This window comes from Mustela nivalis, assembly GCF_964662115.1.
Source record: "Mustela nivalis genome assembly, chromosome: 2".
Lineage (NCBI taxonomy): Eukaryota > Metazoa > Chordata > Mammalia > Carnivora > Mustelidae > Mustela > Mustela nivalis.
The window spans coordinates 95286216-95300911 of record NC_139021.1 but is presented as its reverse complement, the minus strand read 5'-3'; the positions used below and the strand labels follow the sequence as shown (position 1 = coordinate 95300911).

General features: G+C 45.8%; 1 protein-coding gene across 1 annotated transcript in view; it reads right to left on the bottom strand.

Annotated features, from left to right (window-relative positions):
- Window positions 1-14696, bottom strand: part of COG2 (component of oligomeric golgi complex 2) — a 53190-nt gene that overhangs the window by 2394 nt on the left and 36100 nt on the right. Inside the window, exons 10-16 of the mRNA XM_082718900.1 lie at window positions 14427-14566; window positions 8152-8213; window positions 6286-6437; window positions 4465-4662; window positions 3491-3563; window positions 3056-3198; window positions 1356-1495 (exon numbers count right to left, since the gene is read on the bottom strand). Of these exons, the coding sequence (XP_082575026.1) occupies window positions 1356-1495; window positions 3056-3198; window positions 3491-3563; window positions 4465-4662; window positions 6286-6437; window positions 8152-8213; window positions 14427-14566 (908 nt within the window). The remainder of the gene's footprint in view (window positions 1-1355; window positions 1496-3055; window positions 3199-3490; window positions 3564-4464; window positions 4663-6285; window positions 6438-8151; window positions 8214-14426; window positions 14567-14696) is intronic.

The following is a 14696-nucleotide window of genomic DNA, read 5'->3' as shown; positions in this document are numbered from 1 at the left end:
AAAAATTCATTTCCAATTTAAAAAAAATCTGCCATGGTAGATTTATCAATGTTTCTTAAGACTGAAAAAAAAATAGTTTTTTGTTTTTTTTCTAAAAGATGTTATTTATTTGAAAGAGCGAGACAGAGAGTGCACAAAGTGGGAGGCGCAGAGCGAGGGGGAGAAGCAGGCTCCTCGCTCAGCGGGGGGACTGATGCGGGGCTCGAGCCAGAACCTGGGGATCGTGACCTGAGCCTGACCTGAGCCGTAGGCAAATGCTTAACTGAGCCACCCAGGTGCCCCTAAAGGGCGGGTCTTGACTCTCTAACACTGCATTCCCTCAGAACTGAAGAAATATGTACGTGGACTTGTGTACAATTTTACCCCCGAACGCTAAGAGGAAACTGTGGGCCAAATGGTCTTTCCTACTTGAAGAGTGAGTAGCTGGAGTTCATTCCCCAAGTGCAAGTAACAGATTCATTTAGTCAGTTCTTGGAAGAGTCCATCTTTTAAAGAATGGAAGGATTTCAAATTCTAAATAAAATGAATTACCTTCACAGTAGTCTCAATATAATTAGCCAATTATAAATGAATTGCTTTTCAAAACTTTGTTTACAAGCTGGTTACTTGGCACTTGGAATGTATTTGCCCACAAAAGCAATATTGTAACTCACTGTTATGTCCTAAATTAACACACAGATCTCACTTAATTCAGATGAGACTGAAATAAATCAAGTATTAGTGCAAAATAATTAAACAAAATTCAATAATAAAAGTGAATAATATTCTTTTGACATAAGCCAAGGCTGGCATCGGGGGAAGAGCTGATTAAGGGAGAAATGAGGAGACAATCACAGGGATGCTAAAGACCTCCTTGTATTTTCAAGGACTGCGGGGTTGGAGGCACAGAGCATTTCTCCGTTGTAATGATAGTTCCGAATGTCTGTTTTCTCGTGTAGACTGCAGTGGCCTCGAAGGTAGGAGCCTTGGATTATCAGAGCCATTTCAGACACAGCTGAGGAGAGAGAGGATCTTGAAAGGAAAAGTAAGCCTGGACTTGCACAAAGAGGCCCGCATGAGGCGCATCATGGACAGCAAGGCCTGGGCGTGCCCAGGGAGGTGCAGGGCCCGTGTGAGCCCCAGGGAGGCCGGGAGGCAGGTGGCCCGACGCGCTCTGGTGCAGGGTGAGCAGCGAGAGCGCGGCTGAGCCATCAACACAGACGGAAGGACTGAGCACCCGCACCTGGCTTGTCCAGCGACCCGCTGACTAGATGGGCTCCCCACCTTGTCCACATGCAACCCCCCAGGGCCTCCGCGGTCTCTGACTCAGAGCTTTTCTAAGAAAGTCTGGAATCGCCTGCTCCTCGGGTACTTACTTATGAGTGCTCTCAGAAAGGGCGCCTTCCAGCCACTGCCGAATTATTGCCTGTTTGAGCTTATCCTTGTGCCTGCTCTGAAGCTGGTGAAAGGGCTTCAGAGCACTGTCCACGTACGAGGAGGCTGCTGTGGGCACCTCCTGGAATAACGACGGTGGGGGATACAAAAGTACACAGGAAAAAAAAAGAGTAAGTTACTCAAACTTCACAGAGGGGCTACTGACCGACAAGTTTTGAGACAGGTACAAAGTTCCTCCCTCTCCAGAAGGCACACTAGTGCTGTCTACAGAAAGACACCTGGAGAATGGAGGGGGTCCGGTAAAGCAAGGGAAAAGTCACGTTTCCAGCCAGAGACGGAGAGAGAAACATGCACGGGGATGGATGGGGATGATGGGGGGGGGGGGGGGGGGGGCGGGGCTTGGGGGAGGGTTGTGTCTGGGACAGTGCATTTCTAATGAGCTCCCACCAGGTGGCGCTAACGCCGCCGGTGGGCAGCCAGAGGAGCATGGATCTAGGGTTCCTAATTTGACTTTCCTTAGTTTTAGCTTCTTCAGGGGCAGACAAGGCCACTGGCATTCACTTTATATTAGAACAAATGACAGTATCTGACCCACCTGCACCTGGTAAATACATAACGTCGTACTGAACAGACGGAGAAAGCCGGTAGCTTACTAAAAGGAAATTAATGTATTTGGAACATAAAGTAGGTCTCTCCCCCACTTTGAAGTGGGAGCTTCAAGTCAGACCAGAAAGAGGAAGCCAGGTGAGAAAGTACTCTTGTTGGAAGCGGCAATCCTAACGCACACCCCAGATTTTAAAAGGAGAAGAAAAAGCACCACAAAGGAGATTCACCCCAGCTCGGTTCAGCCCTCTCTGCCTCTGGAACACCGAGTGGAACAGGAAGGCCAGCACGAACGGGACAAGACCCACGATTAGCACATGCAGAGGCTGCCCCAGGGGCACTCCAAAACAGCACAGCATCTTAGGAAATTGTCATAGTTCTTAAAAATAATTTTAGCCTAACATCCAACTCTACAATTGTGAAAAAAGAAACTCGATGGAAAATTAAGTGACACGTAGCCAGAATGAGATGAGAAATGCCTGAAAACAAGAATTCAGGAGGGGAAACTAAGACCACTGGTCCAAAAGAAGTCCCCAAGTCGCCATTCTATAAAACGTGACAACAGGAGAATTTGACTTTGAACACCAGCGTGCGTGCACGCTTTTCCATCTCATAAATGCTTTCCATGTTCTTAACACAGCTTTTCAAATCTTATTAAGTTAAAGAACCGGAGGAAGCTGGTACTTGCTAGGACAGTATGAAGGGAACAAGGTAAATTCAAAGTTTTTCAAATAAAAGATTCAAAGACCAAAAGAGTATAGGAGTTAAAGATATTTTCTTAAAATGCTTTCTTTTGAAATCTTTCTTTAGCTTTTCTTTTATCTTTATCTTTTCTTTATCTTTCCTTAAGGCCAAAGGCATCCAGAAAAAGTCTGTATAGTCTGAGTCCAATTCTCAAAGCAGCTGACCGTAACCATTCACCTGTGTGGTCCCCCTCACGCAAATAAAGACTCTTTGGATGAGGCCGATTAGGTCTGTCTTGGGCTGTCCTGGGTCTTGCTCAACCACTCCCTCCCTCGGTGGCTTTCCTGCTCTGTATTTCCCCAGCTTGGAATTCTTTTCAGTGAGTGCTGCTAACCTTATTGGTTCTTCGGTAAAGCCTGGGGACCTCCAGGGCACTTTTCAGGTAACTGAAACAAGACTCACTTAAGTCTTGGATGATTCTGTTACTCAAGGCAGGAACACAGGCTGACAGAGACATCTGGGAGTCCTCCAGGGCTGCTGTAGAGACATAAAGATTAAATGTAACCACTTACTCAGGCCCAGATGTGAATCTTAATTTAGACAGTGTCATGGTATTTAGAGAGTATATGACAGTAAATAAAATCAAATCATTAGAATTAAACAAAGTATCTCATTTAGAGAAGTTAAAATCACAGAACAGAATATAGAAACAACCAAGGATTTACAACGAGAGAAGAAAATGGTAAATATATCCTATAGTCTCTAAAGTTTTATTTTAAATTATTTCTTATTCAAAGATTTGCTGGGTCTAAAGGTTCATTTTTTTTACCTGAGATAGAAGAAAAATTCTTAAAGCCAATCATTTCAAGTTTTGGCTTGATTGTTTCCAAGAGTTCTGGAAGCTGAAATAAATATGCACTTTATATATTCAGTTACTTTTCAGAAATCAAAGGAAGAGGCAATTCTATTTGCATCTATAAACTCTAAAATATTGTTAATGAACGATGAAACTAAACTCAGGACTTTCTGTCATTTTTGTCAGAAGAAAGGAGAATTTCTAACGCTTTCACAATATAAGAGAAACATCACATGAAACGGCAGTGCTCGGCTAGCAACAGGCCAGGGACTATGAAAACCATTTCCTGTCCTGTGGTTCTCTCCGGTCCCAAAACAAGCTTACAATGAAGACCATGTTTTTACTCAAAACATGTGATTTGTTCGAGCACCACAACATATTTAAACCGGAGGAAAGCAGATTTATGTACCAGAGCACTCGCACCCAAATTCGGCCCACCAAGCCCTCTTAAGTAATGATAAAGGCCCCCAAATATGGGGCCCTATCCAGGGGAAAAAGAGGCAGAAGTTTTAACAGTTGAGCACTTTCAAAGTACAGCTGATGATCTAAAGTTGCCAGGAAATGATATGGTCAGGTCAAGTGGGGTAGAGACAATGAAGCCCCAACCTGTTAGCGATCATGCTGCACAGGGTGAGCGGAACTAACGGGCAGATGGGAGCGGGCTTTCTTGGGGCTTGTGACAGTGCTATGGGAGAGGAATTGGAGGCCCCAGGTTCACACAGTTTGCGACCAGACTGATGAGCAAGGATGCAGACAGCCCACTGGTGGTGGGCGCAGGGTTTGGAAAGACACCTTGGAGGGCAGATGAACACATTCCCTCGAGGTGCCCTTGGGCCCCATGGTTCTAAGCCCTGTGAGGCCAAATGGTGTCAGGTCTTTGCACACACACTGCTTTCTGTGGCCACACCGAAGCAAGCACCTGGGATTCTTCCGGGACACAGGCCTACCTGCTCCTGAAGTTTGTCCAGGTCTGCGACCACATACACGAGCTGCGTACTGGAAATGGAGACTGTGGGCTTTGTTTCTGAAGGGCCACTTCCTTGGTCTTCACCATTTCCTTGGGTAACTGAAGGGTCTTTGCTACCAGTTACCAAAGTCTTTTTGATATCCTTGGCACTTTCATTAGAGATGGGCCTGAGTAAAAGCTGGAAAACCATTGCAATGATTATTTTTCCACTAGCAACATCTCTGAGCTTTCATTTTTGTGGGTCAGTGACTCACATAAAGTGACAGCTATCTACGAAGTATTACAAGTTCACTAATGGAAGCACAACAAGGAGAAACGAGGTCAAGCGACAACCCCACGTACATTTAATCTTCCTTAAACCTGTGTCTAATTTCAGTGATAAAAAGTAACTGGCAAAAATAAAATAGGTTCCTAAACAGAATGAAAATTAGTTTCTGGAACATCACAATTAAAAAAAAAATCATTGACTCTACTGGGTAAAATCATTTACCTAGTGTGTTTGGTAAATTTATCATTGTAATTAGTAAGGATAAAAAAAAATCAAAATCCAAGCCTCATTATGCTTCAAATAGTACAAACAAAAGTGTTACTTGAATCATGTATCGTTACAAGGGAAAAACCAGAGAGAATTACCCTGGAATCAGGAAAAAAATGGAAAAATGAATGTTTGGGGCAAGATAATTTATTAGAGATGTCAGAATTACTGGCTGGTCAGAATGCATCCGCCGCCAACTCAGACTGAACTGAAGAATCTCATGGCCCCTGTGTCCCCAGAACTGACCGCACAGTGGTCTTCAGAAACAGCCTGATGGTCTGCTAAGACCCTTCTGAGCAGAAGAAGACAAAAGGGAAAAAAACAACAACAACTGGCTTCCACTGAGCTCCCGGGATCTGCCAGGTACTTCTATCAACAATTTGTTGGTCAACAAATTATCTCTTTACTCCTCACAACCACATATAGAAGCTGTTTTCCCATTTTACAGATGAAGAATTTGGGACTCCAGAGCTAATCTTCCCAAGGCCACAAAACATGACGTGCAGAACCTCAGTTTGGTTCTGACTGAAGCCTGCGCTTCTTCCGCTAGAACACTCAGTGACACGGTGACGTGCTCATCTCTGATGCCAACTAGGACTTCCTTCCCACAGAGGAGGCTTCTTTGTGTCATTCTTCTTGAGAGCAAGCACACGCTTCCGGCCTCTTTTCATTGTCATCACACACAATGAACCAGCTGCGTGTCTGTCTGTCTCCGGAGACTGTCCAGGAGGCAGGGCCTCTCTCAGACCCAGATGCTGGTGCGGGGCCTGCCTGTGCGCTGAGCTGAACGGATGCTTTATGCACAGAACCTAACAAATCTTCGTGGGCATGTGGCTATTTAATATAGTCAACTACCTGACAAGGAAAAAAATTGGATATTCTGAAATGAAGGGAAGGTTAATTAATTTCCCTACCTTTTAATCTCGACGATCGTTATGATTTTTTTTTAAACTTAGAAATACGATTAAAACGTGTATTTTCATTTCTATACCTTTTCATTAAAATGAGCATCTCTGTTTTAATCTCGGGGCACCTCAAAGATTCTGGCTTGGAGGAGGGAACACAAGCTCGTCAGCGTGAAGCTTTCCCACCAGACGCCCACAAAGGCCATGAAGCCAAAAGGGAAAGGGAAACACACACTGGCTACAAACTTGAGAAGGGCGCCTACTGTCGTCCTCCAGATTAACCTCTAGTGACCACAGGGCCTTGTAAAACCGGAATCCCTGACAGCAGTGGTTCTGGAGCAGCGGCGTGGCTGGCCCTCACCTCGCGGACGAAGCCCGAGTACCGAGCCAAGAGCTGCAGTGTGAGCCTCCACAGCCGATGTGTCAGCCCTGGGAGGAACATCTCAGCTGACCAGCACCGCTGCAGGCCGCTCCACGTCCTGTGAGAAGCCAGGAGGCAAAAGGGACTGCTGGCTGGAGAGGAAACAGACACGACAAGAATCACCACCAACTCCAGGCTCAACTTGAACATTCTCAACGTGTAACTCAGGAATGGGGAAAATGGCCCTAACCCATCCACGCTACCCCATCTTTCGTGGCAATGCGCTCTCTAATTTTACACAGGTCCCCCTCCCAGGTGCTGGGGAAATGTTAAACACACAGCATTCAGAAATCATCTGTTTTGAGGCATCTTATACCACCTCAATAAACACAAGCAGGAAGGGCGGTCCTTGCAAGGGTTTCGACTTTGGTGCCGAGTCTGTCCTGTTGCATTTATTTGTCTGCTCCTTCGTTCCTCTCCCTGAACCCACTGCTCATGTACAGAAGTCAGGGATATATGACCGTGTCCAGCAAAAACAGGTGAAGACCGACTTTGAGGCTAAAACCACGCGGTCCAGGCTGACCTGGCCACACAGACATGAGGAGTCTCAGCGGGGCAGCCTAGAGACCCACGTGACTACAGAAGTAGCTGGACAGTGTGTGAGTGGCCACTGGGAATGACTACAGGACACGGGATTAGTGAGACGCTATGGAAAGCAAGCATGTCCGGAACCCACCAACCACTGTCACCTACTCACTATCCCAGGATGGGGGCCAGGGCTCTGGAGGCCTGGGGCGGGAACCCCAGTTGTGAATCACCCCCAGAAGGGAAGGGCCAACCTGATGCTTTGCATGGGCCTGGGATGAAAGCAGATGTGAGCCAGTTTGCTATACAAAGAGCTGATCACCAGGGGCTAATCCCCTTGCCATGTTATATTCAGAAACAAAAATAATGCCTGCTTCCTATATTCTTTTTAATTATTTTTATTAACATATAATGTATTATTTGCCCCAGGGATACAGGTCTGTGAATCGTCAGGCTTGCACACTTCAGAGTGCTTCCTATATTCTTAGAGTGTTTTTTGTTTGTCTATTTTAATTTCACTTTAGGGACGCCTGGGTGGCCCAGTCGTTTAAGTCTGCCTTCAGCTCCGGTCATAATCCTGGGGTCCTGGGATCAAGGCCTAAGTCAGGCTCCTTGCTCAGCAAGAAGCCTGCTTCTCCCTCTGCCTGCCTCTCCCCCCACTTGGGCTCACTCTCTCTTTCTCTGAAAAATCAATCTTTAAGAAATAAAATCTTAATTCCAGCGTAGTTAACATACAGTGTTGTACTGGTTTCAGGCATACAATACAGTGACTCAGTGATTCTGTACATTCCTCAGTGCTCATCATGGTGAATGTCCTCTTAATCCCCGTCACCCGTTTCCCCCTCCCTCTGGTGACCCCCAGTTTGCTGTCCATAGTTAAGAGCCTGTTTCTTGGTTTGTCTCTTTTGTTCCCTTTGCTCACTTGTTTTGTTCCTTAAATTCCACAAGTGAAATCAGATGGTGTGTCTTTCTCTGACTCAGTTCACTTAGCATAATGCACTCTAGGTCCCTCACGTCCTTGCACATGACAAGATTTCCTCCTCCTTCACTGCTGAAACAATATCCCATTCTTTTTACCGAGAATGCTCTATAAACCAAAAAAATCTGATTTCTTTAGCCTCTTTAGAAAAAAAAGAGAGCCTGAGTTATGTTTTTAAGGTCAAACTACGGCATGACAGGACAAGGTGCAAATAACCTCAGAATGGCAAGGTCTAGGTGACTGGCTGAGCTTCCCTCACTCACGGAGTGACACTCTGCCACTGATCACTTTCAGGAAGTTACCTGGGGCGTCCGCCAGCACACCTGTGAGTGCTGCTTCTAAGGATCCTGCGATCTCTCTGAACCTGAGATAAAAACAAGAGCACAGATGAGGGTTAATGCAGCTGCCAGATGCCTCTCCCTGTTCTCCCTCCTTCCTGGGGACCAGCCACTGCCTCCACTGGCTTGTCCCTCGGTCTGATGCTCTTATCAGTGTCCAACCAGCCCCAGAATGCCTATTCTCCCAAATGTTTTCTTAACTGAACAAGGAATACATTTCTCTAGATTCGGGCATGATTGGGTAGGGTTTCTCTGTTATTTGCACCTGACTGGAATCATGACTAGCCCCACACTTTTCAAACTGAACAAACTTCCCGTTAAGCCGCCGTCAAGAAGCCATGCCTGCAAAGTCCCACCTGCCTCGTGAAACCCGAGTTTCCATCCCCTCGCGGCCACGAGACTGCAGGTATCTTCAATCCGTCTTGATTTGCACGATCACAGCAGAGTACATGTCCTCAAACTAAGGAACGGGGAGGCTGTATTCTGTATCTTTGCAAGCTTGAGAAAAGCCACTGCAGGTAGCCAGTGAGCACAGCGGCTGGTGGCCCATGCTCTGCACACTTTCGTGGAGCCCCTCGTGCTCCCTGGTGCCCGCCCTGCTGGCACAGCCAGCGGCATCTGCGCCACTGCTTCCGGTCACTTTGCCTGTGTCTCAGCTGGTCCACCATCCATTGTGACCTCCTGTCGCCGATTTCTGTTTTAATAACTGATGAGGGCACGTGTTTAGGACTTTGTGACATGAAAGTGTGTATTTTTTAAACTAGGTGCTCAGGTAGCATTCTGTTTGCCGACTATGTAAATGTCCCCCACCATACCCTCCCCAGCACGCTCCTGTCACCTGCCAGTTCCCTTACGGCAATCAATTCTGACACATGCTCAAGATTAATTTACCTAATTGAGCAGTTTGGTTTTTTTCAATTATTTTACCTATTTTATTATTTTTTAAATTGTTTTGTTAGTCACCATACAGCATGTCATTAGTTTTTGGTGCAGTGTTCCATGATTCATTGTTTGCGTATAACACCCAGTGCTCCATGCAATGTGTTTCCTCCTTAACACCCATCCCTGGGCTCACCCATCTCCCCCCCCCCCCCCCCCACTGAAACCTTCAGTTCCTTTCCTGGAGTCTACAGTCTCTTGTGGTTCGTCTCCTCCTGATTCCATACCCCCTTCATTTTTCCCTTCCTTCTCCTAATGTCCTCCGTGTTATTTCTTATGCTTCACAAGTAAGTGAAACCATATGATAATTCACTCTCTCTGCTTGACTTTTTTCACTCAGTATAATCTCTTCCAGTCCCGTCCATGTTGCTATAAGAGTCGGGTATTCATCCTTTATGATGGAGGCATAATACTCCATAGTATATATGGACCACATCTTCCTTATCCATTCGTCTGCTCAAGGGCATTTTGGCTCTTTCCACAGTTTGGCAACTGTGGCCACTGCTGCTATGAATGATGAGGTACATGTGCCCTTTCTTTTCACATTTGTATCTTTGGGGTAAATACCCAGTAGTGTGATTGCTGGGTTGTAGGGTAGCTCTATTTTTATAACTTTTTGAGGAACCTCCATGCTGTTTTCCAAAGTGGCCATACCAGCTCGTGTTCCCATCAAGGGTTAAGAGGGCTCCCCTTTCTCCACATCCTCTCCAACACTTGTTGTTTCTTATCTTGTCAATTTTTGCCATTCTAACTCGTTTAAGGTGGTAGTGGTTTTGATTTGAATTTCCCTGATGGCTAACAATGAACATTTCTTCGTGTGTTCTTCATGTGTCTGTAGCCATATATATGTCTTCTTTAGAGAAGTGTCTGTTCATGTCTTCTGCCCATTTTTTGACTTGATTACTTGTTTTTAGAGTAGAAGTTCTTTATAGATCTTGGGTATCAGCCCTTTATCTGCAGTGTCATTTGTGAATATCTTCTCCCATTCCGTGGGTTGCCTCTTTGTTTTGTTGACTGTTTCCTTTGCTGTGCAGAAGCTTTTTATCTTGATGAGGTGCCAAAAGTTCATGTTCTCTTTTGTTTCCCTTGCCTTTGGAGACGTGTCTTGAATAAACATTGTTAAAATTAAAATGTCTATGCTGACCAGAGCGATCTATACTTTAAATGCCACCCCAATCAAAATAGCAATGGTATTTTTCAAAGTGATGGAACAAACAATCTGAAAATTGTATGGAACCAGAAAAGGCCAAGGAAATGTTAAGAAAGAACTACAAAGCTGGGGGCATCATGTTGCCTGATTTCAGGTTTATTACAAAGCTGTGATCACCAAGACAGCAGAGTACTGGCACAAAAACAGAAACACAGATCAATGGAACAGAATAGAGAATCCAGATACAGACCCTCAACTCTACGGTCAACTAATCTTCGACAAAGCAGGAAAAAAGAGCCAATGGAAAAAAAGAGAGTCTCTTCAGTAAATGGTGCTGGGAAAACTGGACAGCTATATACAGAAGAATGACACTTGACCATTCTCTTACACCATATACAAAGATAAACTCGAAATGGATAAAAGACCTCAATTGTGAGACAGGAATCCATCAAAATGCTAGAGCAGAACATAGGCAGTAACCCCTTCGACATGGGCCACAGCAACTTCTTTTAAGAAACGTCTCCAAAGGCAGCTTGTTTTTTTTATAGTACATGTGTGCTTTTTAAAAGCAGTCCAGGGACAGAGCTGAAGGAAACTGTCTGAAGGGTGAAAAGAACAGCACATCAGAGAGCGAGCAGCAGCTGTGCCGTCCGCCAATGTGCAACACAGCCCAGAGCCCAAGACCCCAAGGCTGCCCTGCACTGCTGGGACCGGCCTGGTTACCAGAGTTTCCTGGAGGCTAAGTGGAAGGAACCTTCACACCTACTGCCCAGGGAAGCCTGTGGAAGGCTTGTCTCCCTAAGCTGCAGACAAGAGGTATGGGGGAAAACAAGTGACAAGCCGAAAGGCGGGGTTAGAGAAGGGAGCCCAGGAGATAAGCCCAAGAATAGCAGCAAAAGGAGGTGGTATGACTCTGTACCTCGGGAAGAGACGGGGGAAGGGGAGCTCTGCAGCGGGGAGAGCGTACTGGCCCCAGGTCTCAGCCTCAGGCCCCTCACATCACTTTTTCCAAAATCTATACAAAATACAGAGTAAGCTCTGACAGGGAAAAGGCCTGAGAGCTAGCCTGGCTCTGCATATAGCTGGGGAAACCCGGAGCGAGCTACACGGCCCCGAGTAAGGAAACGGTTACGTAATGCGTGGCACATTCATTCTAGAATGTAGTATTGGAAGAGGTTGGCTTGAAGCTACACAGCAGTCAGAGCACGTATAACTTACCAGTAAGGAAGACACAGGACACAAAATTATGCAGACATTTATGCTAACGAAAAGAACGCACATGTGAGAAGTTACCAGAACCAAAAGCAGCAGGATCCCTGGTACCTTGCTGCCTTCACACGGCCCTTTGCCGTGCGACCACAGGGGAAGAGCCATGAAAGCACACCTGCCTGTGTCACCTGACAGAGCTGTGCCTCCCCAGCCCGGGGCCCAGCACCAGCCCCTCGCTCAGCTTTGCTGGGCAGCTGACTTCCAGGACAGAAGTGACAGGTTATCGTTCTTTATGCAAAACAGCAGCAAATGAGAGGCGACTCTGTTGAAGCTTGAGAAACGAGCAGTCGTTGGCACGTGGATGTGTGATGCTAATCTGCTCTTGTCCAGAGTACTTGTAGCAAGGGCAAACTCCAAATAAAACCTTTCTCAATTCTTAAATCTGGGTTTGGGGAAGGTCTCCGGATACATTCCTCCAGGCAGGCTTCAGGTCTGCGAGCTTCCGAAAGTGCTCGTACAGAATCGGCGCGGCAGCGAGACACCCCCTCTGCTCGGCAGGATCAGAACTGTCGGAGGCCGCGTCTCTACACACCTCTACCTCGTTTACACGCACACTTGGGGCAAAGGGAGAGTGTGTCGATGCTGCAGACATGCCACATCATTAACGAGGAGACCTACTACGTTCAGCATGTACCGAATAAAGCATATACCGTGAACGTTCTAGGAGTATGTAAGGTTCTAGAAAGATTTCAATTAAAAAGACCTACAACTTAGCCTTTGGCTTTGAAGGGACTAACACCAGTTTCTAGGTAGCCACTGGCTTGTGACAATTTGACACGGTTTCGGTCCTACCTGCATTTACTTTTCTTCCTATGAGAAACCAAGTCCTAAAGCTACTTTGCAACATGCCTGTAAGAACATGGGAAATGCAGACCCAGCAGGGTATCAGGAACAGTGTGCTCCAGAAGGTGCTAGCTCGGAGTGCTCCCTTTTCTCCTAAGAGGATGGGGATGCAGGCCTACGGTCAGACCAGGAGTGTAAACCTGTTCCCAAGAGTGCAATATGAGTATTTCTCCCTATAAATATGTCAAAGCATACCACCCCACTGGCTTTTGGCTTCCTTCAGGTGACCCTGAAATAAATCAGATAACAATACAACTCTGACCCTAGTCATGTTTGTGGAACTTACTGTCATTCCCCCAGAGTAAACAATTCGACACGTGGTAAAAATCAACAGGACAGTCCTACAAAGGATTACTTGAATTTATTTTTAAAATGGAAAAACAAACATATCGAATACAAGTTCCACACTTTGTAACTCAAACGTCATTTTTAAGAATTTCACAAATTTTGAGAGAGATTACAAAGAAAAGTTAACCAATCCCTTTGAATGCTTAGTTTTTAAGATCTGGCAAAGGTACAAAATCTTTCAGGGAACTGGCTGGCTTTCAACCTAGTTTAAGGCTCATCTGCCAGCCTGTGAGAACCAACTGAAGCGAGGCTGTGCTGTTGCTGTGAGGCTCCGCCTGGCCCACCCCGAGCTCTGGCTGAAAACAGCCCGCTGGAGCTCCAGGAGGGTGGGTCCAGGAGGTGGGGGGGGGCAGTACAAGATGTCCAAGCATGGGGTCATGGGATCTGGGGGAACAACTGGAAATAAGAGTTTGGAGGCAGCAGCCAGGACGTAATGTGATAGTACCAGGCATCTAAAGCTATCTTACCACTGACTACAGAAGAAATGGTTAAATGCAGACATCTCTTCTCTATGTAGCCTTATACTGTGACATAATGCTCCACTATTTTAAATTCTGCTCCTAAATCAAAAGGGCTTCTTACCCTGTCTTGATCTTGATTATCCTGTAACAACTACTTCCAATGTGGCCCATGAATACTGTAGATGAACAAATCCTTAATTTCCTACTCAGAGACAAGCTACGTGGTGATGGGACCTTGTCAAATTAAGCATAAAACTTGGAGTAGTATGAGAAGGGCATCTCCCTAATGTTCTGATAACCGTGATTTCATTATCCGAAGATGATTACATACATTTGCAATCATGGCAAGCAATTACAATCAAGGTACCTAATCCGTAATATATTTCTCTGTGACTTTCCCTCAGAACTCTAGGGAAAAGGATTGCATTGTAATGAAAGTACTCAGCGATGTAAACAAAAAGCCTATGACCCTCTGCAGACCGTTCTAAAACACTCTAGTTAATGTCATTCTATGAAGGAACTTACCATGACCTCAATCAAGAGACTCTGCAAAATTGCCTGATCTCATCGATTTTTCTAGCAGAACACACTTTGCTAAGAGTTTATCCTAAATTTCCCCAATAGTTTATAGAAGCACTTATTTACATACGAGTCATCATCAGGACATCTGTTAGAAGCGTCACCATTTTCCAGAACAGAGAGAACAAATGTCAGAGATTATAAAGAAAAGCCAAAATAATAACTAGGATTCTTGTAACTGATTGAAGGAACCAGATGCAAAGGATACTTAAGGCTGTGCCTCTCCCCACTCTCTCTGAGGGAAAAAACTGTCCAGAGAACCTGACAACAGATGTCGGCTGGGGCCGCTGTTTGACAGTAGACAGGTGGTGAGAAGAAGAAAAGGGAAAAGAGTGTGCCGCTCCAGAGCCCCTCCTGCCCGTCTCGTGTGATGGCTGTGGAAGTGTCATCTCGGGGGACAGAGCTGGGCCCGGAGGCCACCTCAATTCGAGGCTGGTGTACGCAGCCCTCTAATCACAAAATTATTTTTCTCTCATGTGAGTCAGGACCTTGGTAATCCAGACACCCGCACGTTTCCATTTTAGGTTTTGCTTCCCATGGAACAGTACAATGATCTCAAAGAAAAGGCCGGTAAGTGGGGCAACCCCTGCATTGGTATTCGAATTCCCTCTTAGAAGACTGGAGGTGGGGGGAGGGAATAAATTACTGACCTTATTTGAAAATAAACAGGTAAATTCCACTTATTATTGAAGCTGTGATAGGCAGGATGAGCTCTTAGTCTCCTCACACTGGCCTGGGATCCACACTGCTGTTCAAACGCTCTCACAAAATCCATACTTATGGTGTATTTCTAAAAGAAGAACACACAGGTGGGCATTTCACTGTAAGCACACTAACCAGAGACAGGAACATGCATGGAAAGCTGTAATCCAGAGAGAAAAGGGGAGCCCTCGGACTCCATTCCCAGAGCTGACAGGGAC